The sequence below is a fragment of the Hemitrygon akajei genome, chromosome 9 (genome assembly GCF_048418815.1).
Source record: "Hemitrygon akajei chromosome 9, sHemAka1.3, whole genome shotgun sequence".
In the NCBI taxonomy this organism is placed as follows: Eukaryota; Metazoa; Chordata; class Chondrichthyes; order Myliobatiformes; family Dasyatidae; genus Hemitrygon; species Hemitrygon akajei.
Window position 1 is genome coordinate 66,935,533 of NC_133132.1, and position 15,449 is coordinate 66,950,981.

Below are 15,449 nucleotides of genomic sequence, written 5' to 3' on the forward strand. Positions count from 1 at the left end.
TGGGCTGAATGGCTTGTACTGTGTTGTGGTGCTCTATATGGAACAAACTACTATCAAAAGAAGTGGTTATGGCAAGTACATTTAAAATGCACTTGGATGGGTCCATGGATAATAAAGGTTTATACTGCTATGAGTCAGATGCAGACAAGTAGGACGAGCTTAGATGGGAATCTTGGTCAGCACGGATGAGTTGGGCCAAAATGTATATTTCCAAGCTGTAGGATTCTGTGATTCTAGAAGTCAGTTTTCACCCCTTATGATAGAAACAATCAACTGTGGACACCGAATGCACCAGTGGCTATGTGCCTAGACACTAATCCCAGATGTCTGACCAAGACCTTTACTCCTCTAGCAAAGCTGTTCTATATATTGGCACCTATCTCACAATTACCCAGCTATACTATATAATGCTCTTCATCTGCTTAGGTGCACTAGAAAAATAAGTAAAACTATCAGCAAAGGTTAATAATTTCTCTCCATGTACTTATGTTGCAGGAAAAGGTGTCTTCCAATGCACATTTTTCATTCTTCTAATGCTGCAATCATTTTATTTACCTCAGCATTTTCATTGATTCTTACCTTTGTAGATCCTCCCTAAACCTCTGAAATCCATTTGATCTGAACAATTGAACACCACAACATATTTTCCAAGAGCTTTGCCCATGTCCTTCACAGTCTCGGTTTTGCCAGTACCAGCAGGTCCAGCAGGGGCACCTCCCATGTTCATCCACAAAGCCTGAGCTAAAGTGATGTAGCATCTACAATCAGAAACAATTTACCGTAAGTAAGAGCAAAACTTTTCTCAGGCAAATGTTAAAATGTCCTTCAGGTAGATAATCATGGATAATAGTTTAAGGATAATGGAGACAGAAACCTTCACCAAGTTTAGAAACTAAGTCCTAAGCTTAGGAACTAAGTCCTAGGTAGGTCTGTAGTCTAGTGTAGTTTTTGTGTTGGTTTACGTAGTTCAGTGTAGTTTTTGTATTGTTCATGTAGCACCATGGTCCTGAAAAACGTTGTCTTTTTTTTACTGTGTACTGGACCAGCAGTTATGGTCGAAATGACAATAAAAAGTGACTTGACTTGACTTGAATGAGTACTCAAAGTGGCAAAGTTTGCTTGGCAAGTTCCAGGAAATAGGATTAACCTATGGTGAGTTTTTGGGAGGTGCTGACATGAATAGTCAACTAGTCTTTTCCTGCATAAGTTCCTTTATTCTGCAAAATGTGTCTACATGTCATTTGCAATAGTGGAAATATTCAACACCTTCAGCACCCAAGCAACAGAAGCTTTGTAGACAAATTTTGTAACAAGGAAAATAATGGGTATGAGCATGAAATGGATAGATTTTTGATTATGGATCTTAGTATGGATCTTACATACTAGCTATTTTTATTATTAAAAGTTAAAAATGTTTGACAGATGCATAAGCTGGTGGAATCTCAGGCAAAACACAAACCGTTGGAAGCAAACAATAGATCAAACAGCATCTGTGGAAGCAAAGAGATGGTCAATATTTCAGGTCAAGATTGTACATTAGGACTGAGAGTGTAATGGGAAGATAGCCGGGATATACAGGGAAGGGTGACAAAGAAGCTGGCAATGATAAATGGCAACATATGAGAAGGCCATGATTAGCAGGTGGGGCCAGATGTGGGCGGGGATAGGTGAATCAAGGAGAAGAAACCCAGGTGGATAGGAACGTAGGTGATGGACAGATGGAATCACATTGGAAAGGGTGATGGCCCCTGGCAATGAGAGTGGGGATGGGATGGTAAAGGTGACTAAAGGAAGAGAGGTCCTGTGTGGAATGGTAGAGAGTGACAAGATCCCGTTGGAGTTGATGGATGTGATGAAGGATAATATTTTGGATGTATAGGATAGAGAAATAAAAAGTGAAGACCAATAAATATCTATCTCTATTATGTCTGGAAAGTGTGAAGAATGGAGATGTGCAAGAAACAGAAGAAATGTGCGTGAAGCTTCCATCAACTATGGTCAAGGGGCAGTCACATTGCCCAAAGAAAGGGGACATTTTAGAAGTCCTAGTGTGGAAATCCTTATCTTGAGAACAAATAAAAACAGAGAAACTGAGAAAAGGATATCACCCTCATAGGAAACTGGTAGGAAGAGGAGTTGTAGTTGAGGTAGCTGTGCAAGTCCATATGTTTATATTAGATATCAGTTTGTTTTCTGAGATGAAGACAGAGAGATCTAGAAAAGGAAGATAGGTGTCACAAATTGTGCAAGCGAATTTGAAGTATGAAGGGTGGAAATTTTGACTAGTTCCATTCCACAGGAATGCAGAAGTACCATCAATGCTGTTGTCAATGTAGCAAGCAAGGAGTTGGACAGGAGTGTCAGAGTAGGTTAGGAACAAAGACTGTTCTACATAGCCAACAAAAAGATAGGCATAGCTAGGGGCCATAGAAATGTCGATAGCTACACCTTTGATTTGAAGTAAGTGGGAGGACTCAAAAGAGGCCAAATGAATATTTTTGCAATGGTACATAAATTAATGGGAATAGTGCAGATAGAAACATAAAATTACAACAAATCATGGGTAAGTTCAATAAGTGGTTAAATCCATTCTGAATCAAGAAAGGATAGAACCAAGTAGTTACGTGGCACAAAGCTGGGGAAAATCATGATCCAATGAGCTTTAAGATTTCAAGGAACATTAAAATACAGAAGTTTAGTTTCAAAAAATTGCATATAAAGCTAAAATATAAATTGAATCATTATTAATGAATTAATTATATCAATTATAACAAATCTTGGTTAGAAACATTTGGGTAACTCTGTGAAGAACTGGGTGTAAAAAGAACATGCTGACTTGGGAAGAACTGCTGATCATGGGGATTGGATTGTGGGTCTGAAGCACTGATCTGGGCTACTTCAAGTCAAGTCAAGTCACTTTTATTGTCATTTAGACCATTACTGCTGGTACAGTACATAGTAAAAATGAGATGTTTTTTCAGGACCATGGTGTTACATGACACAGTACAAAAACTAGACTGAACTACGTAAAAAACACAGAAAAAAAACTGCACTAGACTACAGACCTAACCAGGACTGCAAAAAATGCACAAAACAGTGTAGGCATTACAATAAATAATAAACAAGACAACAGGGCAGTAAGGTGACAGTCCAGGCTCTGGGTATTGAGGAGTCTGATAGCTTGGGGGAAGAAACTGTTACATAGTCTGGTCGTGAGAGCCCGAATGCTTTGGTGTCTTTTCCCAGATGGCAGGAGGGATAAGAGTTTGTATGAGGGGTGCTTGGGGTCCTTCATTATGCTGTTTGCTTTGCGGATGCAGTGTGTAGTGTAAATGTCTGTAATGGCGGGAAGAGAGACCCCGATGATCTTCTCAGCTGACCTCACTATCCGCTGTAGGGTCTTGCGATCCGAGATGGTGCAATTTCCGAACCAGGCAGTGATGCAGCTGCTCAGGGTGCTCTCAATACAATCCCTGTAGAATGTGATGAGGTTAGGGGGTGGGAGATGGACTTTCTTTAGCCTTCGCAGAAGGTAGAGATGCTGCTGGGCTTTCTTTGCTATGGAATTGGTGTTGAGGGACCAGGTGAGATTCTCTGCCAGGTGAACATCAAGAAATTTGGTGCTCTTAATGATCTCTACCAAGAAGCCGTCGATGTTCAGCGAGGAGTGGTCTCTCTGTGCCCTCCTGAAGTCAACAACCATCTCTTTTGTTTTGTTCAGATTCAGAGACAGGTTGTTGGCTCTGCACCAGTCTGTTAGCCGCTGCACCTTTTCTCTGTATGCTGACTCATCGTTCTTGCTGATGAGACCCACCACGGTCGTGTCATCCGCAAACTTGATGATGTGTTTTGATCTGTGTGTTGCAGCACAGTCGTGGGTCAGCAGAGTGAATAGCAGTGGACTGAGCTCACAGCCCTGGGGGGCCCCCGTGCTCAGTGTGATGGTGTTGGAGATGCTGCTCCCGATCCGGACTGACTAAGGTCTCCCAGTCAGGAAGTCCAGGACCCAGTTGCAGAGGGAGGTGTTCAGGCCCAGGAGGCTCAGCTTTCCAATCAGTTTCTGAGGGATGATTGTGTAGAATGCTGAACTGAAGTCTATGAACAGCATCCGAATGTATGTGTCTTTTTTGTCCCAGGTGGGTTAGGGCCAGGTGGAGGGTGATGGCAATGGCGTGGAGAATACAGCACGTGTGTACATTTCAATCACTCTATCACTCCTATAGCACAATAAATTTTTTAAAATGAAGTGTCAAAGCTGCAGCATCACCTGTCTGTTAAAGGTGTGATAACTAGACGATCTGTGCAGCCTAGAAATTCATTCTGATAGATAAATTCCACATCAGTGATATTCACTCTTACTTCTTGTGCATCTTCTTTGAAATAAAAGCGACTTTGTTTCAACCATTCAAAATCATTCACTGTTCTGATATGCATTTTGACCTACAGGAACATGGAAAAATTATCCTGTAAAATATTCATGTAACAACACAATGTTTAAAAAATAGACATTAATACAAATACAGTACTTTAAATTTAAACATATAATTTACCAATTCTGAGGCATCACAGAGGTTACCAGTCAGCGTTGAATTCAACTTAGGACTGCCAGCTCCAGGCTTTTATTCCCAAAGCCTTCCCCAGGACTGGGTGTAGCAGCAAGGTAGTGGAGATTTGAGATCACAGTCTTCCTTCTCCAAGATGAGCTACCAACCACAGCTGATGAGCCCTATCTGCCTGAAGCAGCTAGTTTTAGTTTACCAGTGACCCACCTTTACCTCTTCTCCTGTCAGTAGAAACTGTTCCACCAGGCTTGGTAGCTAAACCACATGTCTAGCCAGGAGCTTGGTTGTCAGAGGCTATCTGAGATGCACGCCATTGGAAGCATTTAATTGGGAGCTTATCCTCACTACCATCCCCGCTATAACAAATGTGAGGACCATAACATTACAAATTAATATTATATTTTCTATTCAATACCTATGGTATAGTGGAGAATTTGTTTTGCCTGCAGCAGAGGAATTTTGCCAAGACATTTGTTCCTGCTCTTTAACATCAAAGGTGTCATGTAGTCAAGTTGATGTGCACCACCAAGGTTAAAATTGATCAGTAAATCCAAGATTATAGTTGCTTGGTAAATCCAAAATCATTCTTTTGTAAAAGTGTCACATTTCCCATTCCACAGGCCTCTGGTAGTTCCCATCACTATAGGTTATTAAATAACTTTGAGAGCTCTTTCATAATTCAATCCAGATCAGCTGACTTAGTTACTATAAACAAGCAATCTTTTCTAATGACTAATCAAAAGTTTTTATCCATTATTGTCTGCCCTTAGATTAAAATATTGGCAGACTTCTCTTCTTTGGCAAAGACTGAAACAGACAACACCCACATTATGGCTATTCAAGTGAGAGAAATTCCCCATTATAGTATTCACAAATCACTATACAAAAATTTCAATACAGAACAAAATTTGCCTCTATGGAATTTATGTAGGAAATAAATTAATTAATTCTTTGATATGCTATATTGTGGGGAGTCACAGTAACCATTGGCAGCTCCTTAAAGTAAAATCCCTCTGCCTTTACTCTAATTACACCAAATCCCCATGCTTTATCCCGTTATTCCCTGAGTCTCGTTCACTACCTTTCTCCCAAGATCTCCAATATTTAAATATCATCCTTTCCAAACCCTTTACTAATCCATAACCCTTGCATGACAGAGGGAGTGGTCCATAGACTAGGAGCATAGCAGTGCTGCACTCTGAGACAACTGTTCAAATGTCCGTGTACTGCAGAGATTCAGCTGTGGTTGCTAACCGGATTGACATGAGTCACCAAAAAAAAAGGCAAAAATTTGTTGTTTCTTTTGCATGTCTTGGCCATCCCCCCAAATTTAACATTGCCTTCAGCTGTCAAATGACAAATAACTTTGTCATCACTGGTAAAATACTTAAATATGAAAAAAACATTCCACAGAAACATATATTCAGCAAGATAAAGAGGTTCACGTTATAGAAAATTGTGATATAGAAAGTTTCCTAGGAACACAATCTCTCTGTTAGCAAAACATTCCAGCCTTTCTCTTCGACAATGTGCACAGATTATTTGCTCAGTCCCTAACTGGAACTATTTCTCCTTTTGCTACTTGCTAATTGTTGATATGCCTTCAGAAGACAACTAGGTTTTCTTCTATGTTAAATACAGCTCTGTCCTCCGTAAGCAATTCTATTGCTCATCTTTGGCCAGTTACACTTTGCCTTAATGCAGTCTTTTGATTCTTTCTTGACTTTTGTCAACTTGATTGTACATCAACTGTTTTATCTCATATTGACAAAAGATGTGATATAGAAGAATAGAACTTAACGCTTACTCAAGGAATTTCCAGAATAAATCCCCAGTACATTGTTGGAGATGTGTATAGTGGCAGTTAATGAGCTGAGCAAGAGATGTCAGGAACAAGGTTTCCTTTGAAATTCTTAAATAACAGGCATTGAAGGATGCCAGAATTATATTAATCCCAATGGAACAATATCTGCAGTCCAAAACTGTGAAAGACAGTTATAATTGATAAAAAGCATAAGGATAGAGTCCAGCAAATTGAAATTAAAATACAAATAAATGTAAGTTCTTTCATCTTACCAAATCATCAAAAATGTCCCGCTGGTGAACATGGATGGTAACAAGAGTTTCAAACTGGATTCTCTGAAACTTAGTCAGGTCATGAGTAGTTTGGCTGATGAGTGAGTTCAGCATATCCAGAAACTTCTGATTTGTTGCCTGCATGATCTTTTTGCTATCTTTTGCCATGTTAAGTGCTTCTTCTGAATCCCGTGTCCAAAGTATTTGGATTGCTAGTATTCCAACCTGTAAGGGAAAAAGGTGGCACAGATATAACATCCACATAATATACACTCAGTAACACATCCTGCACACAATATACACTCAGTAACCCTTTAGGTACATCCTGTACATAATATACACTCAGTAACCCTTTAGGTACATCCTGCACACAATATACACTCAGTAACCCTTTACTGGGTGTATCCTGCACATAATAAAGTGGTTACTGAATGTATGCTCATGGTTTTCTGCTGCTGTAGCCCATTCACTTCAAGCTTTCACATGTTGTGTGTTCAGAGAAGCTCTTCTCCCCACCACTTTTGTAACGCATGGCCATTAGAGTCACTGTCGCCTTTCTGTCAGCTTGAACCAGTCTGGTCATTTACTTCTCACCTCTCTCATTCACAAGGTGGTTTTGCACACAGAACTGCTGCTTACTGGGTATTTTCTATTTTTCGCACCTTTCTTATAAATTCTAGAGACAGTTGCGTGTGAAAATTTAGGAGATCTGCTGTTCTGAGATACTCAAACCACCCCTGTTAGGCACCAACAATTATTCCAAAGTCACTTAGATCATATTTCTTTTCCATTCTGATGTTTGGTCTGAACATTAACTGCACCTCTTGACCATGTCTGTATGTTTTTATGCATTGAGTTGTTGCCATATGTTTGCTGATTATAAATTTGCATTAACGACGTGTACATGTGTACCTGATAAAGTGGCTACTGAGTAGTACATCAGAAAAAAATGATTATTTGAAAAATAGATTAGTTCCTGAAGTCACAAAGTCATACAGCATGGAAACAGAGCATTTGTCCCACTGTATCCATGCCAACCAGTGGGAATCCATCTGTATTAACTCCATCTTTATTATTATTAAATCAAGATGGTGGCACGACGCAGCTTGCAGCAGCCACTCCGGAGCTGATATGTTATTTGTTAAGCGGGAAGCAGTGTGCAATCCTAATCTGATGAAAAACGGATGTGGGAGCACGGAGGAACATCTGGAAATCTCCAGGAAGGTCCTCTTCATTGCCGCTGCTGCTGTGAGGTCCGGGTCTCTGCTGAGAAGAACAGGCCCCCAGTCCTCGGGGTCACATTGCTGGTGGCCGTTGGTGGGGCCTTCTTAATACGCTCGGCAAAGGATGGTGCTCGGAGAAGCTGTGCCGGAGGGGATGGTCGGAGGCTCGGAGGTTCGACGGACTTGGAGACCGCTGCGGTCAGGTCGCTTTCATTGTGTGCTGCGTCTGCGAGGCTGGGTTCGACGGAGCTTTCACTGTGTGCTGCGTCTGCGAGGCTGGGTCGGGCAGCGCCGTGGAAGTCCATAGCGGGGGTATTCCCTTCTGCCGCTGGCATGGGATGACGAGTCTATCAGGACCCTGAGGACTTGTGGAAATTGTGTGGTGGTTTCTTTCGAACTTATAGTCTTTTAATATCTTTGGACTATTTTTACCGTGCCCATGGTCTGTTTTTTTTTTAAATCAATTATGGCATTGTTTGTACTGTTGTAACTATATGTTGTAACTATGTGGTTTTGTGCAGGTCTTGTAGCTTTAGTTTTTGGTCCTGTTTTGTCTGGTGGATTTGGAGCTCCTTTCCGGGGAACGTGCTAAGATGGTAGTGCGATATTAATACGCAGCAGCCTCTCCGGACTCTGGATTGGGGATTGCCAAATGTTATGTGGATTTTCTGGTGTAGTCTGTTTTGTCATGTGCTTTTGTGATATCATTCTGGGGGAACGTTGTCTCATTTTTTAACTGCATTGCATTTGTGGTTTTGTGGTAAACTATGTATACCTGTCTGGATACGCTCCTCTGCTGACTGCTCCTGTGGCTCCTCCCACAGACCCCTGTATAAGGGCTATCGGGGCACTGCTCCTCCCTCAGTCTCCGAGATGTCGTTCCCCCTTTTGCTGCTAATAAAAGCCTATCATTCACTTCCCGTCTCCGAGTTATTGATGGTGCATCAGGTTTTTAAATGACAATAAACTGAATCTGAATCTTCCAGCACTTTGCAAACAGACTTCAATACCAAGGCAATTCAAGTTCTTCTCTGGATCTACAGTATCTCAAATCCTTTCAGCTATTCTGCTTCCACCACTCTCTCTAGGAGGACATTCCAGATACTCATCACTCTGAGTGAACATAGTCCTTCTGAGATTTCCTACCTTTTATCCTCAATGTCCTTTAGTTTTATTCACCTCTGATTGATGGATAAGATTACTGCACTTTAATCTGTTGATACCACTCATAATTTTATGCACCTTAATCATGTCAGCTCGTAACCCACTCCACTCCGGGGTAAACAGATCCAGGCTTTCCAGTCCCTCTTCAGAACAAAAATATTTTATCCCAGACAGCATCCTGGTGAATCTCCTCTGCACACTCTCCAGTGTTATTAAATATTCCTTATAGTATGGAGAACAGAATTGGATGCAGTTCTCCAGTTGGGATCTGATGAATATTTTATAAAGTTGGATCATAACCACTCTGCTCTTGTATTCAATCTTCTGAAGGTCAGCAACACATATTCCTTCTTAACCACATTATTTTCCTGTGCTGCCAGCTACGAAGATTTTGGAACCTGCACACTATAGTGTTTAGAACATTGCCTACAGTACATCCTGGCCTTATGAGTACTTACAAAATGCATCATTTCACATTTATCAGAACCAAACTCCATCTGCAAGTTCTCAGCCCATTTCATCATCACATTATTTCTCCCTTTAGCCCTCCAGTCAACTGGCATTTGATCCAAGGCCCATAAAGATGCAAAATTCTCATGCAGAGCCCACCAGTCTCTTCCCTTGCCTCCAACAGTAGTCTTGGACAAATCTCTGAGGATTTGTTTTCCTTCTAGGAGGTTGTAAGAAGGCACATTAGGAAAGGACAGAAAACCTAGTTTTTTTTATTAGAACAGTATTGCTGTTTTGCCCTCTCACCATAAGCCTTTTATTTTTCATATCTGTGATAATTATCATCATTGTCCACTATATCTTCAGTTACTCATAATGTCCCAAGTTTAGTTTGTAATCTCCAGTATTCACCCAATTCATCAGATGAAAAAACTTGCACAATTTAACTGTACATTCAATTAATGATCTTGAAAGCTAAAATAAAGCCATTTCAAACCTTCATTTCTAAACGGTACTAGCTCAACTTCAATTTCTAGTAGCCTATAATTAAACTTGTTAATATATCTGATTCATTGAAAACCACCCTCTGCTCATTATCCTGTTCATCCCCATACTCTTACATCCAGTGCATTGTAAGTTAACAATAACCTTCTATTCAGACTCCCTACCCAGAAATTAAGGCTAAATGCTGTGTTTTAGAACATGAATTATACAGAAAACTTCAATAAAAACAATGCATTACAGTCTTTGCATCTGTATCTTACAATCTAAGCAATTCAAAGAGCTTGATAAGGTTGAATTAGTAAAACAAAATCATAATTATCCATATCCCGTTACCTGACCAGGAGCCTCGTAGAGGAACGGTATCAGCTGGAATTCTGGTTCACTGAAACTGTAGTATGCTAATTTAATCACAGTGTGTAACGATGCTTGTTGGACACGCAGTAAGTCACTTAACCATAGTTCAACGGGGCCCTTAGCAATTACTGGGGTATTCAACTGCAAGTTAAATAAAAAGATTAATGAAAAGTTACTGGGTTCCATCATTACTAATGTTAATATCGCAACTAGTGACAACAGGATCTAAAACATTTTCTAAAATAATTATATGAGAATGCTAACTTCACCAAGAAACCACTGGAATATTAAATAAATAAATTCATTAATTCACTAATGTCCTTCAAGACAGAAAATCAGTCACTTTTACCCATTCAAGCTTATATGTGGCATCGTCCCACCTTTGTGGTTGGATCTTAAATGCATCTTCAATTCAGGGATAATTGTAGCATTGCCAATAAAGGCCACATCAATGAACAAATAAATGAAAGAAATGCTTAGAATATTTTGGAAACATATGCTGATTTCTATCAGTCAAAAAAAAATTATTTCTTTGCATCAGAAGGTGAACATTCAACTTATAATGTCTGTGCTAGGAATGTGAAATAGTAAAAATTTATTTTAACTCCCTTGCACTTTACCATCAACCACTATACTATCTTTTCCTTTGCAGTAAAGATTTCACACCTTTACTTTACGCACTTATGTGATATGAATATCATTGACAAACCAGACTCACTGCCCATATCCAACTGTGCTGCAGAGGATGAAGAACCACATTTTTGAAACCTTGTGAACGCTTTCCCAAGGTGCTCCGAGTCAGTGTGGCATACACTGTGCATCCATGTCATTGTCCCGTGTTACACAGGAGTTCTTCCATTTGGAGACCCCCTGCTAAATCATCTTCCATCATCCTTTTTAAGCAATCCATTCTCAACCACTGAACTTATTATTAACATAGAAAACATATATCATGCAATTTATATCTAGGTCATGACTGTATGTCATGGATGCTAATCCTCATGCAGGTAGAAATTATTTCTACCAATCTATTAAAATTATTACAAGCAGAACAAAATAGTTACTCCACTTGATGATCTGGAATCATGAGAACCAATCCTATTATGATGACTAAAGAATTTAAATTCAGCAAGTCAAAAACATTGGTATTGGCATTGATGACTGCTTTTCCTAGAGTGTAGGAAAAACATATCTCGTCCACTAGTGTTCTTGGAAACAAGTCTTCTTTCCTTATCTGTTTTGTCCAGGATGTGAACAAAGATCTTCCTCAAGGTACGTGACATTCATAACTGGAACCTGAAAAGGCTCAGCAAGTCACTCAGTTGATAAGAAGATGCATCACAATCACTTACTCGTAGAATATTAAGGATTGGCAATAAATGCTGGTCTTTCCATGACAGCTAGTATGAAGGACTGCAAAAAAAGCCACAAATAATCTTCCCTGCTGTAATCTTGATCCCCAATAACCACTTGTTAGTCTAGCAGGGTCGGCAGAATATAGAAAGCACAGCTGATTGCCACAACAGAAATGATTCTTGCAATAACTTGTATGCACTTAAGTAATTTTGTAGTTGTGGTCATACACAGGAGATATAACCAATTACCAGGTGGACTCGAGAAAGACCAGCTGCGGCTCTCTACTCATGTAAAAGATGTCAATTTGCCTCTCTTTTTCAGTGGACAACCTCCAGAACCTTCCTGATGCAGTGGCAAATTGGAAGGCATAATAAATATCTGCAGCTCAGATCTGGATGGAATTGTTCAGGTGACGCTTTGTGGCTAAAACCTTGCCCACAGTGTTTGAAGTAGCCTTTGAGAAACTTGTGTCTAAGAGACCTTCTTTCTGAGAACTCTGGCTCGTTTACCCACTGTCTCCCTTTTAGAGCTTGGCTAATCTCAGAGCTTTCTACTCATACTCCACCTCGATTTGGTAGGCCACTAAAATTGCCAAAGTCTTCAATTTTTGTATAAAAGGGATCACTGTACATTTTGGAGCACCTCGAACACCAGGTATTGCAAAATTTTCCCTCACTACATAATTCATTCAAAGCAGTACTGTTGAAGTTGCTGACATTAAGAGGATGACAGAGGGGAGAGGGGAAGAGTGGGAGGGAGGGAGGGGGGAGAGGGAGGGGGAGAGGGAGGGGGGAGGGGGGAGGGGGAGAGGGGGAAGGGGGAGTGGGAGGGGATGGAGGGGGAGAGGGAGGGGTGGAGAGTGGGAGGGGGGAAGAGAGAGGGAACACTCAAGTACAGAGGCCACCGACAGCCGTGCCCACTGTCTCGATGTTTCAGTCTCCCGCGATACTTCTGTAAGTGCTGGCTGCTGGGCAAGTGCTGAAGAGTGAAACCCTACGGTCTGTGAATGACGTCATTTGAGTGCAGCATTGCCTGATAACCAACTTTACCAACAAACTTTGGATACCCACATGAGAGAACAAAGTACACAATTTGCCACAATTTTCATACAAGTATGGAGGTATGAAAGGGCAAAGTAAGAGAAAACAAAAAGGTATGTAATAAAGTATAACAGAAATATTAAAGTGAATGGTATCTTGTTGTCTGACAGTAGTCTCATTCTTTCCACTATTTTCCTACCTCTGTAATGGGGAAAAAGTTATTGACTTCTATCTTACATGCAATTCTGATAAAAAGTGTCAAGCTAAAAAGCTTGTGGGTTTTCTTGTCATAAATCTAAATTCCTTTTAATGCTAGAACATACAAGTATAAACTTTGATATTTTAATATCTAAATGTGACAAAGCCATTATTCAGAAAACATATGAATTAAACTCTTCTGAATTAATTTTAATTTGATTCAAACTAAGATGAATACTTACATGAATTTTTTCTCCTTCCCTAGAAACAACAGCCAAAATGGAATCGTAATCCTTTGGATGGAAAATTACTTCATTTACATTATCAAACACTCCAGCTAAGTGGGCCTGTATGTAAAAAAATGAGAAAAAAATTGAGATAAAATGATATCACATTTAAAATGTTACAGGTAAAAACTCATTGCCCATGTTTTGGATTTTACTTCAAATCCCATTTCAGATCAGAGCTGAACACTGAATTAGCCATACAATCACAGAGTCTTTTGTGAATAATGTCATAGTCATACTGGCCCTTTGGCCCAACCGACCCATGCTGACCAAGATGCCTATCAAAGCCTGCATTTGCCAAATTAATTAACAATTCACAGCCCTTTAAGAAGAAGAATTACAACAAAGATTTACAACACTCAGTTAAGAAATTCCTCATCATAAACTTAAGTGGCAGAGAATGCTAAATATGCTTTACATTTGCAGCATGAAGGTGCAGCATTTAGAGCTGCCACCTCTCAACTCTGATGTTTGAATCTGATTTCGGGAGCTACAGTATCTGTGCGGGGTTTGCATACTCTGATCATGTTTCTGTAATGGTCTTATTCCTATGCCACTCAGTTAGCCGCTCCCACATGGGAGGAGTTCACATGCTGTACAAGCAGGGTTGTCAATAAAGTTCAGTTGAGTATCCTGCATGCTGGCGTCTTGGTGTGCTCTGCACTATCCCACAATAACAAACACAACAGGGGTGTCCAAGTGGTTGATTGTCAATGAATTGGTGCTACAGACCAAGTGAGATCCCCAAGAAAGAATATACAGCAAGACTGTTCTGGTTCGCATATATCTACAGAAATAATCCAGAGATTTATCAACCTGAACTGCCTATGCAAGTTTGCTTACTGTGTTTGTGAACTGAGAAAGAGCACTTGTCAGCCTCCTCAACTTGAAATACTTAGATGACTTACCTCCTCGTCTGCAAAGATTCAGAATGAGGCTTATGCCATACTGTCATAACATTGAACATGTCCCTGGTAAATCTTTTACAACACCAGACACTGCTGAGGATACCACTGAAGTGGCAGAAGCTGACTCCACCCTCATGGAAGATTCCAACATCTACTTAGCTCAGGTACATGAAAGCTTTCCTGCTTCACAGAGTAAACTGGACGTATTGAGCATGGATGGCCAGCTTTTACAAAAGGCGCTCATGAACCCAGACTTTACTGGCATGAAAGAGACACATTCACAATTCTTGATGGTTTGCTACTAAAGTTCTCCAGTCTCATCATTCCCATAGGTATGTATGCCAAAATCATCAGTCAAATCCAGCAAGGACATTAAGGCATCAAAAAGTGTCACCTAAGAGCAAGACAATCCATGTGGTGGCCTGTTTGAGCACACAGCTGGAGATTACACAAAGCAAAGTGAAGCAAAAATCACACAGAACTTATCTATCCACTGAATTTCCAGACATTCCATGGCAAATTGCAGGCACAGCCATTTTCTAGCTGGAAAGAGACAAGTATCTTCTGACTGAATTTCTACTCATGAAACGTTGAGGTGTCCAATCTGTCCTCGACATCCTCAGCAGCATTATACAGCAGCTGAAAGCTGTATTTGCTTGTCATGGAATACCAGAGACACTTGTGTCAGACAATTTAGCCACTCAGAGTACAAAGCCTTTGCTAGGGACTCTGTGTTCAACACCAGATAAGCAGTCCACAATACCCACAGGTAAACGGAAAACAGAAAAGAGCAGTGCAAACTGTTAAGAGTCTCCTACTAAAAGCAAAAGACCCCTCTAAAGCACTGCGAGCTTATCGCTGCACGCATCTTGTGAATGGCTAGAGACCATCAGAATGGCTGCTGTCAGTGGGCTGGAGACTGAGAGCAAGCCTAATGCTGAAAACATTTCACAAGATCAGACTGTTCTTATTTAAAAAAGAGAACTGGTGAAAGAAGAACAAAACAAAGAGAAAGACAGTAAAATGTTATTTCTGTTTAAGTAAGTGGCTTTGGCAACTAAGGTTCAATCTGCTCTCAGGTGCTGTCTATGTGGATTTTGCACATTCTCCCTGTTACCGTGAGTACTCTAGTTTCTTCCCATATTCCAAAATCACTTGAGTTAGAAGAGTAACTAGCTGCATCTGCTCCTAATGTGCAGTTGAATTACTTGCCCCTAATTGTAGAAGAGTGGAAGAATCTGGAGGCTTGTTAATTTGTGATTGTTGCTTAGCAATTAGTGAACAAAAGAGCCTGTTTCCACATTGTACAACTCTTACACCACTCTAC

At 40.4% G+C, this 15,449-nt stretch overlaps 1 protein-coding gene across 1 annotated transcript in view; it reads right to left on the minus strand.

Annotated features, from left to right (window-relative positions):
- LOC140732659 (dynein axonemal heavy chain 8-like) overlaps positions 1–15,449 on the minus strand; it is a 704,719-nt gene that overhangs the window by 465,980 nt on the left and 223,290 nt on the right. Inside the window, exons 38-42 of the mRNA XM_073055352.1 lie at positions 13,170–13,274; positions 10,313–10,474; positions 6,639–6,863; positions 4,268–4,440; positions 580–758 (exon numbers count right to left, since the gene is read on the minus strand). Of these exons, the coding sequence (XP_072911453.1) occupies positions 580–758; positions 4,268–4,440; positions 6,639–6,863; positions 10,313–10,474; positions 13,170–13,274 (844 nt within the window). The remainder of the gene's footprint in view (positions 1–579; positions 759–4,267; positions 4,441–6,638; positions 6,864–10,312; positions 10,475–13,169; positions 13,275–15,449) is intronic.